The 21,424-nt window shown below is 37.5% G+C and overlaps 3 protein-coding genes across 5 annotated transcripts in view; 1 reads left to right on the plus strand and 2 right to left on the minus strand.

Annotated features, from left to right (window-relative positions):
• Nucleotides 1-863: 863 nt before the first annotated feature.
• On the minus strand, nt 864-8,140 carry LOC109049528 (germ cell-specific gene 1-like protein). The gene is made up of 5 exons (XM_019067208.2): nt 7,580-8,140; nt 4,777-4,824; nt 3,776-3,928; nt 1,748-1,859; nt 864-1,486 (listed from the first exon to the last, which is right to left on the minus strand). The coding sequence occupies exons 1-5, from the start codon at nt 7,878-7,880 to the stop codon at nt 1,273-1,275; spliced, it is 828 nt and encodes a 275-aa protein (XP_018922753.2). The 5' UTR covers nt 7,881-8,140; the 3' UTR covers nt 864-1,272.
• A 6,558-nt stretch (nt 8,141-14,698) lies between these two features.
• Nucleotides 14,699-16,541, plus strand: LOC109092468 (recoverin-like). 2 transcript variants are annotated; one of them, XM_042721341.1, is made up of 3 exons: nt 14,699-15,388; nt 15,712-15,795; nt 15,882-16,541. In XM_042721341.1, exons 1-3 carry the CDS (start codon nt 15,008-15,010, stop codon nt 15,936-15,938), a joined length of 522 nt encoding a protein of 173 aa, XP_042577275.1. In that variant the 5' UTR covers nt 14,699-15,007; the 3' UTR covers nt 15,939-16,541. The 2 variants fall into 2 exon arrangements, with proteins under 2 accessions (XP_042577275.1, XP_018961811.1); XM_019106266.2 differs by having other exon boundaries at nt 14,723-15,388; nt 15,684-15,795.
• A 2,014-nt stretch (nt 16,542-18,555) lies between these two features.
• The window catches only part of gas7a (growth arrest-specific 7a), a 30,531-nt gene continuing 27,662 nt past the window's right edge, over nt 18,556-21,424 (minus strand). For both annotated transcript variants that reach the window (XM_042721318.1, XM_042721317.1), the window contains one exon: nt 18,556-20,922. In XM_042721318.1, coding sequence (XP_042577252.1) covers nt 20,809-20,922 — 114 coding nt within the window. In that variant the 3' untranslated portion in view covers nt 18,556-20,808. The remainder of the gene's footprint in view (nt 20,923-21,424) is intronic.

The raw sequence follows: 21,424 nt of genomic DNA on the forward strand, positions 1-21,424 counted from the left end.
GTCCATACCTCACAGTGGTACCCCTTGAAACATTCACTGAGAGGAAAAGTTAATTTTCGAATTGATACATATGCAGTAATCAATTTTAAAATAAATAAATGTAAAAAATGTGTGGTAGGCCTAATGCTCTGGGCTCAAGAACAAGTATATGTGACATGCCGTCGATCACCACAGAAAATGATTCGCCTCGTTCCTCAGTAGTGTTATTTACATGGATTTACTACATTTTAAACAACCTTGTCTTTTCATGAAAACTTATTGCACTGTATTTTTGATCAAATAACTGCAGCATTGGTAAATCATTTTCAAAACAAACCAACTTTTGAACAATAATGTGTCTTTTGTCTGTGACAATTTTCTGTTTCATGGTTTTGTCATATGAGAAAGTGTCTGTTTAATACTGATTCACTGCATTTTTTTTTAAAGAAGTAGCCTACTAATTAAAGATTTTGCCATTATTATTATTTTAAATTTCAGACTTTTTTTTTTTTACTCAGAACTTCCCTGTTGAAACAAACAATCAAAAAACAAAAACAAAAAAAAACAAACAAACAAAAAACTGCATATGCTGGTTAGGTATGTTTTGAAGCATGGCTGCTGGTTTGAGCTGGTTTAAGCTGGTCCGCAGCACTTCGACCTCAGCGAAGTAATATCATCACTCCTGAAAACTCCCCCCATTAGGAGTGATGATAGTACTGCGCCGAGGTCGAAGTGCTGCAAAGTGCTCTTCCGCCATACATTATAGTTATCATTTTTTATCCTCTAGCATAGTGGCACCATAAATAGGGAAAACATGGAAGTGTTTGGTGGCGCTACAGCTAACGCTATCAGGCACCATGTGCTACAGAGATCGGGTACATATCAGCTCGTCTAAGTTGAGGGAAGAACAAAGTGGAAGATGGAAAAACGGTGGCGTTTTCCTTTAAACCAGCTCACGACCAGCTAAGGACCAGCTTAAACCAGCTCAAACCAGCGGACATGCTTCAAAACACACCTAACCAGCATATGCTGGATTTTTCAACAGGGTTTCCTTTAGAAATCAGTTATCAGCATATGAATAAGGTTCACAAGAACACAGTGAGTCTTGTCAGAACAGAAGCAGCACTGCTAGTTCAGTCCATACTCTGCTGACATAAGCCCTATGATATACGATATAAATGCACAAAAAATGTCCATGTTCAAGAGAAGCAGCGTCCTTCATGAATTTTCAGCAGTATTCTCTGTCCCAGTTGTCCAGTATTGTGGGGTTGAACAAGGATGGTTCACTGCCGTTCACATACAGCGCATCGTGTTGGTCTGCTTGCTCTTGCAATGAAGTGATGTCCATAAGTCTTCTGGCACGTCCAGCTCCAGGATCTTCTGCTTGATGCGCTGATTCTTCTCAATAGTCCTCCGCTTGAACTTAAACTCAATGATGGTTTTGGTGTAATGGTTTAGAGCCGTGACTGCTGAGCCCATGCAGGTGCCAAACGAGCCCCACGCCAGACTGACAGAAAGAGTCGAAGAGCATGATTAATTATCATGTCTACCATTATTACCATGCATTAAAATAAATAAAATAATATTTAATTTAAACTTCTTCATTTTAAACATTTTAAACATTACTGAGATATGTACAACATTTATAAAGGAAAACGCATATTTTTGTTGCTTTCACAGTTTCTTAAAGTTTTTCATCATTTTAATCATTTATTTAACCAATCATTTATTTATTTATTTGTGCAGTGTTTACTATTTTAAAACTCACAGATATGACCAGCTGTAGTCCCATGTCTTAGGTCTCCAGTCTTCTGGACCCATCTGGACAGCCAGCTGGAAAGCTGTGGTGAACATCATATGTGCAACCATCCCGAAAAGGCCTGGGGCGCAGAAAAATTACAGAGCGTGAGTTGTCATTTTTGCCTTGATTCTCAAGATGTGGTTATACGTAAGTATCAGAATAATGACTATATAAAGAACAAACTCTGAACAGTTGCAAAACCAACTGAAAAGTGGCGGGCAGTAACACTTAGTGCCTTTTTAATGGACAGATTTGTTATGTTGATTATAGGTTGAAACCCATTAAACATTAAACAAAACATCAAAAGTGAATATTTCAGAAGTCTCCCAACACTGCTGCCATGCACACATGCATCATATGGCAGGTGCTGCTGTGCATCGGGTGTGTTGGTGAGCATTCCTACAATCATCAGGATTAGTGCAAATATAGGGGGAGGGAGGATGGTCTCCGCTGGCCATGTCACGTACCAAAACCACTAACCCCCACACCAATCCGATTACAGCACAAACCACCAAATCCCCACGCTGTTGGGACAGATCACTCATTCAGACCAGAGCAGACAGGCAGCTTCCTGTCCAGAACAACCTCTCACCCACCCCTGCATACATTCACTGCAAAACATCTTCCTCTTAATCATGTTTCCTTTTTTCTCTTGTTTTTCCAGTAAAAATATTGAAATATTTGCTTTACACAAAAAAATTGTAATATTGTAATAAGGTTTAGCATGCAGCGTCAATGTTGGCCATTAGTGGGGGCAACAATTTTTTAATGCATTAAAGGGATACTCCACCCCAAAATGAAATAAAGACTTTATTCAACACGTCGTCGTCTCTGTCTCTCCCTACATCACCGTAGCGCCATTTTGGAAAACACCTGCTGAACGCAAACTGTGTACACTTTTCTGTGTCAGTTAGGTTTCCTTTGTTTTTATTGAATTGGCCATCACAATACCCATAAAACTAATCTGCTGAAATATTGATTTGATTAAATGTTGCCGGAACTACCTGCGACAGAAGGAATCTACTGGAACATTGAAAATGATGGACTGGCCCCTTCAAAGCTCAGACCTCAACCCCATCAAACAAATTTGGGGCGAGTTTGGAAAATAAACTGGACAGATCTATTGTGCATTCAAAGGAAAGCCTTTGGCTTGAGTAAACTTTTGAGAATTATTTTGAATCAGTGTTGAAGTTCTCAGGAAATATACTGACACTATGCCAGAGAACTGTGCTGCTGTAATTGCTTTCAAAGGAAAGCCTTTGGCTTGAGGCAAATATTACAGTTAAAAGTGGAAAAAAAAAAACAGTACGACTCACTTCATCTGATATTTGTTGTGCTCAGAGCAACCATCTGCATGTTTCATGAACATTATGATATGAAATCATGCTTTGGAGGCAACAAAAAGGTCAATATTTTCAGACCTGTCAGGTGTTGTAACAATTTTGGCCACCACTGTACAATTATGAAATGAAATCATGCATTGGAGGCAAAAAAAGGTCAATATTTTCACACATATGTATATATATATTTAAATATATATCACCACACACACACACACGTCTTCGAACGCATGCCTTGTGCATTCCTCACACCGAAGAGAAAAAAATGTTGTTAATTTTGATTTCTTTGCACACAAAATGCATTCTCGTTGAAGCTTCATAATGTTTTGGTTAATGATGTGATGTGGAATGTTTTATTTTTTTTTTGTTATTACTTTTCTGGACCTTGAACGTGATAGTAGCATTGCTGTCTATGGAGGATCAAAAAAAAAAAAATTGTGGACCTTGAACGTGATAGTTTTATTGTTGTCTGTGGGGTGAACGATGGTCTTAACGGTTTGGAACGTCACGAGGGCGAGTAATCAATGACAATTTTCATTTCTGGGTCAACTATCTCTTTAAACTAAAGGCAAAACTGTTTATTTAAAACTAAGCCCTTCAATATGTCCCGTCCCAAAATAGCTCATCAGTATTTTAATTTATAGAAATGAGTTACCTGAGAGAGCGGTGCACAGTGCTGCAAAGGCATTGAGCTTGAGTCTGTTTATCAAGTTAAAGCATGGACACATCTCTATCACCATCAGAGCTCCACCGGTGAACAGCAGAGCAATGTACAGACACTCAGCCACAATACACAGCCAGAGCACTCCTGAGAAAGAGACAGAGAGAGAGCTGATACAGTATATCTTGATTTATCATCAGAGACACTGATGTCCTGTTGATTTTACACACCATTTATACTTTATTTACATTCCATCTGTATATATTAACATAAACATAAGCTTTCAATACAAGGTGACTACTACAAAGCATAAAATACCAGCAGGAATACAGAACAGAGCTAAAACAATATCTGTTATTAATATTTTAAGTAAGTTTATCAGATGTAAATATTGAACAAGCTACCATAGTAATAGTTTCTTCAATACATGATTAGCATACATTCATGTTTAGCTCCTCTATTATTGTCATTTTAGACGATATATATTTATAATAGCAATAAAATGATGTGCTTTTTTCTTGCTTAACTTATTTTCTAGGGCACTTTCATACAAAGATAATGTTACAAAGATAATTTTATGCACCAAGGCTTAACGGCCGCACAATTATACATTTTCACAGCACTTTTGAAAAATGACCTTGTGTACAGTGGCGTGTTTATAGAGAATTTGAGGGCCTTACAAAAGTGGACGATTGGGGCCCTCACCTCAGTTAAAATAGCTTTCTTTTTGGGGGCCTCTTGGCACATGGGGCCCCATGCAATTCAATTGCGTGGTGCCTGAACACACTACTGCTTGTGGAAGAAGTGTCTGGGTGGTTTTATTGTGTGACTTTAATAAAGCCAGTAGCTGTAATGGAACTATGTAAATTCATTTTAGGGTGACAATAAAGAGAATTTAAGATTTGATCAGCAATCAGTAATAGAAGCTCATTTGTGAAGGATAATGTATGTTTGTTGTTTATATGAATAACATGTAACACTTGTTACTTACCCACCTCTTTCATGATCTGGTGCGATCTCTAAAAAGCTCTTACAGTTAAACCCTATAAAGAGAAAAAGTTTTTGTAAACATGCTATACTGGCTCAAAATGAGCATAAACAAAGGGATTCACATTCAATAACAATGAACAACATTTACATTATCTAATAAACGTTAATGTTAATTTATAAATAATAAACGCTAATGCTGAATGTAAATTGCTTGTTCATTATATGTAAACTAATGCTCCCTTTCATAGGTTCATAGGTTCATAGGTTCACTCAATGCTACATTAGTAGCCGATGCTATGGGAACACCCTCAAGTCTGACGGTTGTCTGAACCCCATATAGAGAGAGAATTGCAGTTTGAGAAAGCTGATGGAGGAGCATATCATAATGCAAATCTGGCCGTGAAATTGGTTTGTCACTATAGATCTCAAGGGTGTTTACTTTCATATTCAGGTCAATCAGAGAAGTTTCTCAGGTTTGCTTTAAAGTTTACCAATTCTTCCTGCTTCCTTTCAGCCTAGCCTCAGCATCTTACCCAATTACAATGGTCCACTGGCTCCAGTTATGGCATTTGTGTGCAGACCTTCCTTTTCCATTGGCTAACTATAGCACATTCTGGGGACTTGGTGTCAAGACTCTGTTTTTGATCATAATTTTGAAGTCTGGGGTTGAGAATGGATCCCTGGAGGAGTGTCCTACTGCAGAGCCAGCAGACCATGTTTTTAGGGACAGTGTTAGCCTTAAACACAGCGCAGACATGGCTGATTCCTGCCTGTTCAGTCGTTTCGTACCTATCCCTCTGAAAATTTTCAGAACAGGACAGGATGTCAATGTGAGTCTGATTTGCAGATTTTTGAGTCAGCTCCCTCACCAGTGATTCTTCTGGGCCTGTTTTTGGAGAAGAAACTCAGGGAGTTCATCCCTATTGGTTTTCTCAGTGCATGAGGGACAAATGTAGATGCTATCAGAGCCTCATCATATGGACACAATGCCAGCTTGAGATTTGAGGTGTTTCTCTAGGCAGAGTCTGTCACCGCGAGTCAAATCCCTCACTAGTAGGCAGGAATGCGGTCTACTTATGCTTCCAAACCATCAAAGTTTGGATCGGTGGGCATGTCTCATTGCACATAAAGATGGAGTTGCTGGCATTGGTCTTTCACCTGGGCTGACGGTGACCATGTTTGATACAAGGGCTCTCAAATGCTCTCAAATGGAAGCTACTTGACTCTTGGTGTGGGAATGGCAACTTGGACCCAGTTTCCAGTGCTTGAGTTCTTTTAAGGAGTATTTTGTCTCCCAGTTTATGACAAGATGGTTGATACTCTTCTGGCATGTTTGTGTTCTGTCCTGGGAACTATCTGTGGTTTAAGAACGGCTCACTGGGTCTCGGTTGGAACTGCTGGAGTCAGCCCTGAGAGGTTTCTGGTTTCTCTCAAGTTGGTTCTGTTTATGGTTTTAACGTTGCAAAAGTGTATCAGAAATGTGATTTCTCTCGTCTGTGAGCCTCATAGTTTAACTTCATAGTTAATAAACTGAAAAATGATAGTTAAACGTGATAGTTCATGTTAACTAATGCTTCAACACAAGACATGTGATTTGACCCTTTACTGGGAGCTTGATTGACAGAAGATCTGACCAATCATAATGTCTAATCTGCCATTTTATACGACAAACAAACCAGTCAGAAGAGCAGATCAATATCGGTGGACTTAAACTTGAAAAATGGTGTGTACTGACATCTTTCCGCAGTTGAAACAAGTTACCTTCTGATTTTCATTCATGTTTATTTCGTGCTATAGTAAAAATGAAGAGATGATCGGTTCATGTGCTGTTTAAACTGAGGCGCTACAGCGATCTGTCACGACTCATTAAAGAGCCACAAAACGTTATTTAAATGTCATGGCTTGTTGGACATAGTCTTTGCAAAGGGTCAGTTGCTGCCTAGGACTCCGTATATGTCTGAGAGGTGGTCTTATTCAAATTGCTAGCTATCAACATAGAAACCAGCTGCATATTGAAACAGCTCACTGCATGACACAGTTTCAGACTCAGACAGCCCATGACAAACTGGCTGTGTGTTTTCTTTTCAGCTGGCATTCACACCAGAAACCTAACTAAAAAGCTAAAAAAGTGAAACTTTCATTAGATGTCCCCTTTAAGAAATACATTAGTATATGTACTGTACAAGTTAACATCAACAAAGATTAACTAATGCTGCATATACACATCTTGTTCATTGTTAGTTAAAAGAATTGTTCACCCCAAAAAAAAAAAAAAAAAAAAAAAAAAAGAATGAATGAATTTCTTACTTCTCTTGAACAGAAAATACGATATTCTGAAAAATTCAGTTTCTGCTCCCCTTTGACTTCCACAGCATTTTTTCTTACTACGGAAGGGAATAGTGACCAACAACCCACACTCTTCCAAATATCTTATTTTGTGTTCAACAGAAGAAAGAATCTAACCCAGGTTTAGAACAACTTGAGGGTGAGTAAATGATGACAAAATCTTAATTTTAGGTTAACTATATCTCTTTTTAACAATTTCATTAACTGATTTTAACAAACACACATTCATTTCTCCTGAGTCCAGTCGCAGAGCTGGAAAATGTTCTAGTACTGACTGAGTATTTGGCATTCGGAAGTCAAGTCTTTGATGGGATACTGTCTGCTACATTTTGACAAAAGAAACACTGTTCAAACACACTTTCACTTTTATCAAGCACTACTGAAACCTACTATATTTTCCTAAATTACAACACCTTGTGCAGGCAGTCCAGCCATGAGAAAGAGCCAGTGGTGCTGTCTTACCTATTAAGTCCACGGTTTGTTCGCAGGAGAACCAGATTCCTGTGTGAAACTTTCTCATCAGGAACTTCTCCTCTCCGGTCTCGTAGATGTACTGCACCAGTCGTGTGTCGTTGATGTTGGAGCTGTTAAAGTGGATGCAGTACGTCTGCTTGACTTTGACCGGCCCCATGCAGAAAGGCTTCACTACCTTCCTGGTCCCCTCACACCAGTAGCTAGTGGTGACAGCCGAAACGGCCAAAGCGAAAGCCACGTAGTTGAGCGTGAGAGCCAGGGATGCTCTCTGAGCACGCTGTATACCCATAGTGCTCCAGGAGGCACGAGGAGACAAGCAATCCAGGCTTCGAAGTCCTTGCTTCAGACATTCAAACTTTTTAAAATTGGTATTTTCAGGATTATTGGGTTTTGCTGATCTGTACTTTCTTCTCCTTGATAGACCAACTGGACGAGCGCAGAGCTTTCACAAATGACAGCTGCTCTACTACTTGATGTCTAGCTCTAATGCTATCAGGCTGTTATGTTTCGCTCTAACTAACCCTACGGTCCCCCTCCCAACCCATGATTCCCCTCCCCCGTCCCTTTCACCGTTATCATTTCAAAGGGCAAATTACATGTGAGACCTTGGTTTTGTTCGTCCATCTAAACCCGTAGCTTATTTTTGTGAGCATAGCAATAAAACAGATTATCAATCAGATTATTCTTCAATCTGATGCGGGGCTGTTTGCCAGCGTCTCAGTGGAAACTTTCCCCATTTTTCAAGACTGCCATTCAATGAACGGCAACAGATTTTTTAACAATGATTTACAGTTAAAAAGATAAAGATAAATCTGTAACACCTTTGATGCTGTGAAGAAGCTCTTACATCTGTTTGTGCATGCAAGAACTGTTGCATTGCACGCACACACACACATCTTATACTGTATATACATGTGTGTGTGTGTGTGTTTGCACACAAAGCAAATCCTGTCCTATTTGACAGATGGATGATTGCTGCAGGATATTTCATACATATATAGGGAAACAGCTGTGGGAAATAAGTTTAGGGGCTGACAGATGTGACCCTAGACCATGCCCTCAAGGGCTTGAATTTAACATTTATTATTCAAGAATTTACAAACAATCCAAAGGAGAATAAAGAGATTAGCATTGCATTTTTATTAAATGCTTAGATGTTTGTTGTTATTTGCTCACCTTCATGTGGAACACAAAATTAGATATTTAGCAAAATGTCCATGCAAAATATCATACAACGAAATTCCAATAAGTCTTTAGATTAGGAAACACATATTTACTATTAACTAAGAGTCAATAATCTCCCAATGTGCTAATAGTTAGTAAGGTAGTTATTAGTTTAGGTATTGGGAATTAATATTGGGATTAAGATACATGTATCTAAAATATGGTCATACAGAATAAGGCATTAATATATACTTTATACGTATTAATAAACAGCCAATATGGTAGTAAAATGCATGCTAACAAGTAACTATATTTAATAGTGAGAACTGATCCTTTAAAAAAAAGTGTTACTGAAATTCCTTTTATATAAAGTCTTTGTTTTATTCTTCTCCCAGAGCCAGACTTTTCATCCTAAACTAAACAAGCTGTGAAAATCCATCAGAAAAATGTGAATTATAACATAGTATGATAATAGGAAATAAACCAATTCGATGTTAAGATTCAAGAGTCAAGATTTTTATTCGTCACATACACGATTATATAGAGAATATACAACCAGCAGTGAAATGTGAGTCAGGTCCGCTCCATGGACAGTGCAATTATTAAGAATACAACACAGATGAAAATATACATAAATATAGGTATGAAAGAATGAAATAAAAGTAAACAATACAAATATAAGAATAAAATATTTAAAAAAAATCAATGTATTAAGCTCTCTAACATTTGTGGCATTATTTATATCAATTCTTTTGAAAATGAACAACAATGTCTGTAATGAGCTTAAGATGAAATGAATATGAGCTGTGAATAAAAATCTAAGTAAATATCATCTAAGCAGAATACGTTTATATGAATCTATATATTACAGTGATTGAGATATTATAGGTACACTCTCAGAAAAAAAGGTACAAAAGCTGTCACTGGGGCGGTACCTTTTCAAAAGGTACACTTTTGTACTTTTTAGGTACTAATATGTATACTTTAGGTACTAATATGTACACTTTAGGTACTAATATGTACAGTACCTTTAAGGTACCAATATGGACCCTTTAGGTATAAAGGTGTGCCTTTTGAAAAGGTACCGCCCCAGTGACAAATTTTTTACCTTTTTTTCTGAGAGTATTTAAAAAAAAATTATTGTGAATAACAACTTACATTTCAATCTGTTCCTTAAAAAGCTATGGTACGATTTCTGAAAACTTGGAATATAGTACACATGTTGCATGGCTGCATTGTTCTTTGGTATATGTGCTTTTTGTCATTTCGGAGCTTGACAGCACTTAATGTTCATTCACTCCTCAACAAATGCAGCATGAACATTCTGCTGAATCTTTGCTTTTATGTTCCAAAGAAGTCATGTAGGTGAGTAAGTGATAACATAATTTTTTTTTTTTTTTAAATACAATACAGTAGGCTATAATAATTACATTTAGGTTTTTGCCTCCAATGCCATTTCATATGAACAGGTGACAAGGATGCATCCTACTAGAGGATAAAGATTGGAAATGTAGGGGAAAAAAAGGAAATTACTTTTTTTTTCTCTCCGAGGTGCCGTTGAACAGGAAATGTCAGGACTGGATTAAGGCTCATAATTTCAAAGAACAGTGGTGGATGTTTATGTAATATGGAATCCAGAGGTTTATCTGTTTCTGGATATTTCATGCTTTGTCAAAGAGATATTCATTTTACAGAATGTAATATTTTATTACTTATACCTTTTTTTTTATTATTATTTTTTAAATCAGGCCACCTCTATAAAGTGTTTCTTGAAATCCATAATAATAATAATAATAATAATAATATACAAATTAAATGTAACATACATATTAAATCACTAAAATACAAATTAAATGTAATATAAAAAATGTAATGTATGTAATATACACATTAAAATACACAAATATATATTTCAAAAAAAAAAAAAAAAAAAAAAAAAAACACACAGGGGACAGATCCACAAACATCTTTTAAAAGGAGTTTCAGATGCAAAGAAGATTATCTGACATCTGATGAGGACTATGACCTTACAGGACATACTTAACCTTTATATACAAACAACTCACTACATTCATTGCCATACATAATATGGTAGAGGCTGAAACCTTGTCCTTGCCTTATTACATGTATTATATGCTTGAGGTGCATTGCATTGAACTTTTGCAAGGATTTTAATTTTGACTTTAAAATGACATGCTCATTAAAATGTGCAAAACAACCAAATATAATTATCAAAGTAATGAGACATGTGTAAAGCAGAACAATGAGCAAAATTAAAGCAAACTGTTGCTGAGTCAAACACCACAGCAGATTTGGTTTTATTTTTAAATGTCCAAACTATTTTTGTGACGAGCCAGTTTAATTCTTACTGTACGTTGCACTTCATACATTCATTTCAGAACTAATCCTTCAATATCTGTGCATGAGGTTGAATGTTAAAGTGCATGAGCAGAGATTGCAATCAGGACCACGCTGCCCACTTGATTGCGGTTTTGCTGTAACGTCCTGGAAAAGGGAAGCTAAAACATAAACCTGCTTTATGTAATCCTTACCTGCATATCATGTAAAATGTCAAATGTTTCAGTAGTAATTTTGAAATCACAATGTCAACATTAGATAATCCTGTTAAAGCCGCAGAGCTCATATGAAAAAGAAAAACAGTTATCCCTTAATAATCAAGAGCTCAAAGGACATCTATCTTCAAACTCTTTTGCAGGCTTTGGCTGGCTACTTGACTGGTGATAAATAATATGTTTATTAGATGAGACTGTGTGGCCTAGATATGACCAGTCCAGGCCCAGGCAGTGCAACAGTCATACAGTAGGTATGTGCTTGGTGTTAATATATACCAACTTCCAATAGGTTTCATATACAGTATGTTTGTACTTCATATGACAATATACTGTATTTCATACATACATTACATTAGTTTTTAGGATTCAGAGTTGCTGCAATTTTGCATTTCAGCATTGCTTTTTATTGCTGGAGCAATATCGACTCAACATATGTTATGATTTTGCGCTCAACTTGCTTATTTGAATGATGGCAAATAGGGGAAAAGCAACAGGAATGGGCAATAGTTAGGAATCCATTGTTACGTATACATTGTTTTTTGGAATTCCATGTAGCGCAGTACTGTTGCTAAATGCAGAAAAAAAGAGTGAAAAACAGTCAGAAAAAAAATTAATTATTCAGAAAACAAACAAACAAACATTAAGGCTAATTCTAATGATACTAAATAAAAAGGTAAGAATCAAAGCACAGCAGACACTTTCACTAAGATCAGTTTCCCTTTCTTGGCTGGCAGATCTGTTGTCAGTCATAAGCTGGTTAACAAAGCAGTACTGAACTCCAGTGACTTGAGGAAACACAAATAGGCAATGTGTGCTAATGAGGTCAGAGCTGTCAGTAGCTCAGGCTGTTCACCAAACAAACCAAAGCACAACAACCCTAACACACACATCACAATAAACTGCATCAAATTCAAAAAAGTAACACTAATTGACATGACACTTTAGGACAGGATTGCAAAATCCAGTATGCCTGTCTATCATAAATATACAAAAGTCATGCCACTGATACTACTAAAGGAAACTCTCCTCACTGAACCCCACTCAAGGCAGGAAGCACAGAGTAACTGAGCATTCACACCCTTGCGTTTAAAGCCTGGCACAACTGAATGGAACAAAATGCCTCATAAACTCAGGATGAATCCTAAGATAAACTAAATGGAACTGCATTGCACCGCTACAGCTGCTTCCAGTGCAGACAGCTTCTCTGCTAGCTGCAGATGTGGTGTAATATTAACTCGAATCCTGTTAGTTTTGCCATACTGTCTCAGCATAACCAGCCAAGGATGTACATTCTTAAAAATAAAAGGGGTTGACATAGAACAGGGGTGTCCAAACACGGTCCTGGGGGGCCACTGTCCTGCAGCTTCAAATTTCCACAACACACCTGCCTTCTAATAAGACCTTGATTAACTAAAAACTCTACAGGGCATTGGGCCTCCAGGAGCAGGACTGGATACCCCTGCCATAGAAGAACCAGTTTTGGCTCCCCAAAGAATCTTTCAGTAAAACGTTCTTAAAAGATCCACTTTTTCCCACTAAAGAACCTTTTTTGGAACGGAAAGATTCCATGGATGTTATTAAAGGTTCTTCATGGAACCATAGGGGCTTATAAAGAAGCTTATTTTTAAGAGTGCATGGAATCGATTTACTATTATGATCAAGAAGCAACTCAATTAAAGGGATACTCCACTCCAAAATTCTAATTTTGTCATTAATCACTTACTCCCATATCGTTCCAAACCCATAAAAGCTCCGTTCGTCTTCGGAACACAATTTAAGATATTTTGGATGAAAACCGGGAGGCCTGTGACTGTCCCATAGACTGCCAAATAAATAACAGTGTCAAGGTCCATAAAAGGTATTAAAGTCGTCATCAGAATACTCCATCTGTCATCAGACGTGCAATCTGGGTTATATGAAGCGACTGGAACACTTTTTGTAAGTGAAGAAATCAAAAATAACAACTTTATTCAACAATTCCTTTGTCAACGGTCTCCTCTGTGTCTCTCCATATCAGCGTATGCTGCGTATGCTCTTCTGCATCATCCACACCACAAGGATGCACTGTTTCTACATGTTTTTAGCTTTGATTTGAAAGAAAACAGCGCATCCTTGTGGCGTGGATGATACAGAAGAGCATATGCAGCATACGGTGATATGGAGAGACACAGACGAGGCTGTGCTTACAAAAAGTGTTCCCGTTGCTTTATATAACCCAGATTGCATGTCTGATGGCAGATGGAGTATTCTGATGACGACTTTCATACCTTTTATGGACCTTGAGACTGTTATTTACTTGTCAGTCTATGGGACAGTCACAGGCCTCCCGGTTTTTACCCAAATTTCTTAAATTGTGTTCCGAAGACAAACAGAGTTTTTACGGGTTTGTAACGACATGGGGGTAAGTGACTAATGACAAAATTTTCATTTTGGGGTGGAGTATCCCTTTAAGTAAGGGTAAGGGTCACTGACAGGTCATGACCGACAAGAGAGGTCATTTGATGGATGGGTGTCAAATGAAACCAAAGCTTAAGGTCCAAAACGTCCAAAACTGCTCAGATGGATAGGCAAAAAAATAAATAAATAAAATAAATAAATAAATGCAACAACCATAGTTGAAACACATGGGGCATTCCAAAAACAAACAAGCTAAAAAAGCCCCCATGACTTGATTTCGAGTCTCTATCGACTTGTTAAGTCATGACATACAGTATAAAGGAATACCATTTCTGGGACCAAGTCTCTACTTGTTTCAATTGAGAATTCCAAACAGTCGTTTATGACCACTAATTATTTATAGCACACATTTAAGATAAGCTTTACAAAACTCACAACAGTCTCCAGGCTCATGATGTCCTTGACACCAATATTTTAACAATTCTTAAAAGATAAATCTGGCTAACTGAGATTTCGGTTATTGTTCAGTAGTATTAGAGCACACTGTGAGTGTACATTAGCACAGTTTGTTGTTTGCATTTGGCATCTGATTTGCATTTGGACCTAGAAATGATGACGTGTGATGCCAGATGTCAAAGCCCAAAAACAGTGTTTCTTAAAGAGACTCACACCATTCTATAACATGACCCACCAGACTGTTCAATGTTTATGTTTATGTATGTTTTTGTTGTTTTCATATTTATAAATACGGGTTTTTGATTTTCCTGTTAATTACCTAGTCCATTTAAAGTAACAGCAGATGGTCGTGTAAGCTGCTGGGTCTTACTGGAATATGAACCCCCAATGTAAAGCGCACCCATCCCACACTTTGAGTGACGCTAATCGTGTTGCTTATCTCACTTGATGACACAGGTCATTCAGTAGCAAAGGGCAGAGTTCTGTTTGCTATCCTCGTATTGTAAGACCCTGTTGTGAAGGAGCAAATCAACATAATGCAGCACTCATCAGAAGTAGTGTGACGTAATGAACTAATCTTTCAGAAAGCCTGTCTGGATTTAAATAGAGATATAGATAATCCCATTCAGCACTTAGAGGAGTTGTCAGGGGGAGCCAAGCCCAAAGAGGGGCCAGCGACAGCACTCAACACATCGCCATCCCGTTGTCTGGTCAGAGAAAGAAACGGCAAAAGCAGACATAACGTGATACAAGAGAGGAGGGTGGGTGAAAGCAGAAGGAAACTCAGCAAATCTGCCCCTTTGACCCGCTTGTGCTGCTTGGGAATATGGGGAACACCAAGAGCGGCGCTTTGTCCAAAGAGATTCTGGATGACCTGAAGCTGAACACCAGATACACCGAGGAAGAGCTCTGCGCATGGTACGCCACCTTCCTCAAAGAGTGTCCCACCGGACGCATCACCAAGGAACAGTTCGAGGGCATCTATGCCAGTTTCTTTCCAGATGCTGACCCTACCGCTTACGCTCGGCACGTCTTCCGCAGCTTTGACACTAATGCCGACGGCACCTTGGACTTTAAGGAGTACATTGTGGCGCTTCACCTTACCTCATCAGGCAAGACCATGCGCAAACTGGAATGGGCGTTCGCTCTGTACGACGTAGACGGCAATGGGACCATCAGTAAAAACGAGGTGCAGGAGATTGTACGGGTGAGTATCGCTCATAATTGGCACATCCTGCATTTTCTGTTGATTGAGTATGGCAAGTGTGCAAGACTGAAGTTCGTTAAATGGGTTTGTTTGCATTCATTTCTCATGGTATTTAGTAGTAGTATGTAGTCCAACAGTTAAAACCAGATGGATCAAGTAGCTAGATTACACCACCTGATAATACAACTCTCAATCACTTAAACAAGGCCGATGCCAGTAGTTTTCGATATGCCATTTGTTAGTTGATAGGTTAAGAATGACAGAGTTGTAATATTTTGCATTCTACTGGTAACAGTCAATATTCAACATGATTCCCATCGAAGACCAGAAAAACCTTCCGGAAGGTGAGGACACGCCAGAAAAGCGAGCGGACAAAATCTGGAACTTTTTCGGAAAGAAGGAAGATGGTAATAACTCAATGTGCCATTGCTGTAGTCTACACAAATCATGCCATGTTCTAATAATCCATGCAACTTCTCAATTGTCTTCACAGATAAGATTGGAGAGGGGGAATTCATTCAGGGCGTCATGGAAAACAAAGACATCTTGAGGTTGATACAGTTCGACGAGCCAAAGAAGATTCAGGAAAAACTTAAGGAGAAGAAGCATTAATGGCCACATTCCCATGAGACTGATTTCTATTCATTTGACACTAAACCTACACGATCCAGACTGCTTCTCCAGGCCACACTCTGGAGACATTCTATCCATACACATGTCAAGAGCCATGAAGCAGACAAACATAGATTTTCTTGTAACACATACAAGTCTTGTGTTCTGGACCATCAGCACTTCTACCTGAAGGGCCTCACTGCTATTTCGATTGCTTTTAGAATAAGAGGTCCAATCGAATTAGGCTCGTGTTAACAGTCCAACTCTCTGCTCAATCCTCTTAGGATCTGAAGGTCGGGTAAGACAAATCCACAGGGTCCAGTGGCTCTCCTCTTTTAGATCCCTTCAGGGTTAAGGTGGTTTAAGCGCTCAACATGCATTCATCAGACTCCGAAACCATCTGCTTAGCAGGTGTCTGGAGAATTTTTAAAGAGTAAATTTCTTGTACTGTGTTTCTTAGGATGTGTAGAAATGGTGATGAGAATTTTAGAGAATTTTTATGTGAAAATTTAGGAATACATATTAAACGTTTATAAATCTATGTCATTACTGATCAATCCACCAATGGCAATTAGCCATTAAAAAAACTTGTTTTCAGCCCATTTCAGATCAAAGATTACTGTTAAAATAACCATGTACAAGCCGGTCCTAATTGACTGTGGTTTCTGTCCGTGTATTTCTATTATAATTTAGCAACCTGATGTTTTAGATGAGTATAGTCAACACATTGTTCATGTTCTTTTTTTCAGTCAATTCAGTATACTGTATATAAATATATGAAGGGCTCATTTGCAAAATCAGATCAAATCAATTTAACAGTTTTCAATAATCATGTTTTTTCATCATGCATTCCAATTAATTTCAATCAAACTGCAGTTGGGTTATTTTGATTAGATAAAAAAAATAACTCAAAAATACAGCTAACTAACACAATAAAGCACTATAAAAACATAACATAAGAAAAAAACATGCTTTTTGAAAGTTATCTGTTTTTGCAAATAAACTCTTCATATTTTTGAGCTGATTTTTTAGAGCAAGTAATTGGTTATATCATATAACAACCATTTTTTGTTCAGAAAGTTACTGACCTACTTTTGTGCACAATATTATCACACAAAAAATAGCTGTCTCAAAATGTATATTTATCTGGACCTTTAATTATCTGATTGAGTTCAGAGTGAGATTAGAGTCTTGAGTCTCTAAGCAAGTTTAGACTTACTAAACTTGAATACTAGAAAGGGCTCTCACCCCAAGTGTATCTTTATCATGTTGACGCTGCTTACGGCCAAAGCTCTAAGGACAAGCCTGAAACATAGGGGCTTACCTCTTTCTTTTCTAAAAGCCGTCTTTGGCTCAGGATAATGCATGGCCTGGTTTCAGCAGTGGGACAGTGAGCTGCAAAACAATGGGCAGAGCTCTGCAGCATGGCTGCTTTTGACACAGTGGAAAACAGCGGCTAAAAGGTCACTTAAGAGTATCATTATTATTAGAAGTATAAGTGTTGTATTAAAATGACATGAAAGAAGTCTTTTTATGGAAATATGGGCTTTTGGTTTAGTATGCCATTGTTATGAAGCAGGGGTTCAAGGTTTGGGTGGTTAGCTGCAGAAGTTAGGATACACTCAGCATGCATAAAAATCTTCTTTCTCCATTAACAGCTAAAAAATGCTGGGTTAAATATGGACAAACCCAGCGATTGGATTGTTTTCAACCAACAGTTGGGTTAAATGTTTAACCCAACCTTCTGGGCAGTAACCCAACCGCTGGGTCAAAAACAACCCAATCGCTCGGTTTATCCATATTTTACCTAGTGCTGGGTTGTATTTAACCCAGCATTTTTTAGAGTGTATTTTAGGGTTGGCTTATATTCTGAAGAAATACAACATTTTAGCAACATATAAAAACTTCCTTATTATGGTAGACATTTTTTCATTGACCAGTTTTTGGGGGACTCGAGTGATTGGCTTAGAAATAAAATAACCTTGAAAATAGAAAAAAGTTGGCACACCTGGGCTCCAAAAATACAATTATTTAATAGACATCAGAAAGATAGTATCACATAGATATTTTTTTTTTTTTTTTTTTTTTTTTTTTTTTTTTTTTTGTTGAGCACCCTGTTTGAGAGTTTTTCCAGGGAAGTGCATGCTTTTGTTTTGATTAATTTTTTTTCACAGAAAAAAAAATAAAAAATACTGAACTGAAGGCTCATTAAGACAATGGCATAAAATAAAATAAAATAAAATAAAATAAAATAAAATAAAATAAAATAAAATAAAATAAAATAAAATAAAATAAAATAAAATGGAACTGAAGCAACATGTGGCAGATGAGCAAAAAAATTACTTTTTTCGAATACAGTACAGATTCAACAATATACCCACTGAACAGTGAAATGCTTTAAATTTTTCTCCTCCTCATAACTTTGATGCTGGTCATTTCTGCTAAGGATAAATTATTTTTCAGATCTCTGAATCTATATGGCATCCTGAAGCTGTCCGCTTACATGTAAATGCTACATGCTAATGTAGTTTAAAAAAAAAAACTCAATGGTGATAAACAATTAGAGTTCTTTTTTATTATTATTATTATAGACAATGTAGTCATTTCCTGGGCAAATTCAACAAACATCATATCTTCATAAACATGTTGATAAATGAATATTATCAATGAAAACTATTAAGTTGAGAGCAAATAAATCAACATTTACAATATTATATATATATATAAAAGATCTAGTTTGGAACACAGACATTCAACTGAACGGTTCTTCAGAATACACATAATGCACACCATTGACATCAAGTTTCAATACAATTTCTGCAACATGTAGTTCTAGAATAGCTTGGGCAATGCAGTATAGTAAAACTTGTTACATGCTAAACAGCAAATGTAAACCAGTCATACCCCATATACGGTGAAAAGAGAGTAACTTCCAAATAAAAAAGTAAATAATAACCTGAATGCATTACCTTTCATGGTACAGCATTTTTCCTTATAAATTTTAGATTTACTTTCACATTATCGGACATGCTAATGTGCATTTGACAATGTTTTCAGCTGAGCACTTGTGATCCAAATCATGTACTGTATTTCTGGTGTGCTTGAGTTTAGTTGAATTTTTATTTATTTTTACACTAATTCCATGCTTGTTTTTATTGGGCAACATATTTATCTAACTCTAACCACTAACGTTTTTCTTCCCATACTGACTGATAGTAAAAATAAATACAAATCTGGTAGGAATTTGAATGAAAGCACAGATATTTTCATTTCCCAAAGTGTGCTTTGACTTCCTGTGCCATATAAATATATCAAATCACTGTATAAAGTTTTGAAAACTGCAAGGTTTCATCTATCTTCCAGTATTCGAGCTGTTTCGGGTCAAACAGTGTGATAACTAGCTGCCTATGACAACGTGCATTCAGCAGAAAACGGTGGCATCCATCAGTCAAATGTTTACGTATCTTTTAAAACATACTATACGACGAAGACTACAGAGAGATGAGCATGATGCAGGATGAGCCTGACAACAAATACGGACAAAAAAAACGCCACGCACATATTTACAATTATGTACAAACACTTAACACAATAGATTGTGAACATTCCAAGGCAATTAACCTTTAGGCACTAAAAGGTGTACATTACAACACAAATCATTAGAATTCACATCGGATCCACCTTTGATTGACACCCGGATTCTACAGCAGAACCATATAATCTCACCATTAAGAAACAGTCTATAAACTGCTTTAGATCAACCTACAGAAGAAATTTCGACGCCAGCAGAGTATATCTGGCTGCATAAGGGGATTTCTTGGCTTCAACTGGGAAAAATTATATGCCTTTGCTATCGAGTCCTGGCTAGTTGACACGTCTTCCATGAACACAATCAATGGACTAACCAGCACCACTCAACTTAAACGTCCATTAACCATACACAACTAGTCCTACATCTAGACAAAACATGCTTTTCTGTAAAATAAATCTGCAGAAATAGGAAAATATAGCAATTCCATCCCTAAACGATGCAATCTGACCCCTCTCTCATAAGGAAGGCTGTTGATTCGCCAGCAGTTTATGTGGAGTTTGTGAAAATAGCATTAAAAACTTTCCACTGCATTCCTTTACTTTTTTTAAATACAACACAGATTTAACAATACCAAAGAATGATATGCTTTAACCCATCCCCCCCTGCCCCCTTAACTTTGATGCTGGTCATTTCTGTTAAGGATTAATCATTTTTGAAGTTTGTGGCATCCCGAAGCTGTTGGTTTACACGTTTGACTCACAATTTAGTCCAGGCAACTGTAAATATCTATAGCTGTGTAGTTCAATGTACGTACACCAAAAAGATCAACAAAATTGATTGGATGAAATTTGTTTAACAGGCATCCACTGCGGCAAATACACAAAGAGGTGTTTTACTGTACAGTGTTTGTTCAGATCTATATCAATGGTGCCTCGACTACTTGAATCATGTTAATGTATAATAAACATACCGGGAAGTCTTAAGTAGCATCTTATTCAGAGGACATGCAGGATTATATGGATGGCTACTCGGTATCATAATGCGCCTGCTGTGCTGCTGTCCTTTCTCGCCACTCGTTCCACATGACATTAAAAAAATCGTCTATAAAGCTATGAGTTTGTAATTATCTAATATTTTCAGTGGAAATCCACAAAACAAGCAGTGTTTCAAGGGGTGATACCTGTATGGCTTTGGCTGAGAGGTTGAAGTACTCAGGTAGACAGGCATGCAGGTAGATTCATATAGTATAATGTGTGTGTGTGTGTGTGTGTTTTGTCTAGATGTCCATGTCCACAGGTCTCAGATCCCCCGTCTTGTGTTCCTTCACCCAGAGCTCTCTGTCTTTGGCAGGATCCACACTCTGCAGGAGCTGGTCCACCGGCTCCATCGTCTAAGAAACGAGACAAATCAGAAAAGATTCGAAGATTTTTCCTACCACAAACACTGGTTGGTTGTATTGTACACTTTACTTTGTTTTTTTTGGGGGAATTTATTTTTTTTTTTATTCAGCGAGGAATGCAATAAATCATTTGACACTTTTCTTTCAAATCATGTTTTTGGATTGAAATGAAAAAATGTGTCGCCATATATATATATATATATAAAGCCACATAGTACTTTGGCGGCTTCATTGCGTGTCACAGGAAACATGTCCATTAAGGCTGAGATCCAGTTTGAGATCCATCTGTTAAACACACTCAGACTTCTGGTGAGTGTTACTCTGAAGTTGCGAGCGCTGGCAGCTAGTCTCCTGTGAAGACAGCAGCTTTCACTAGCACACCCCGAGGGCTCTGGAGCAGGTGTTTACACTCTGTTTGCCCTGAAACACGAGCTGTGCGGATTTGTAATGTGTCTTTTAACTTCTGATTTAGCAAATCATTATGTAACCGAAA

Source organism: Cyprinus carpio, chromosome B3 (assembly GCF_018340385.1).
Source record: "Cyprinus carpio isolate SPL01 chromosome B3, ASM1834038v1, whole genome shotgun sequence".
Classification (NCBI taxonomy): Eukaryota; Metazoa; Chordata; class Actinopteri; order Cypriniformes; family Cyprinidae; genus Cyprinus; species Cyprinus carpio.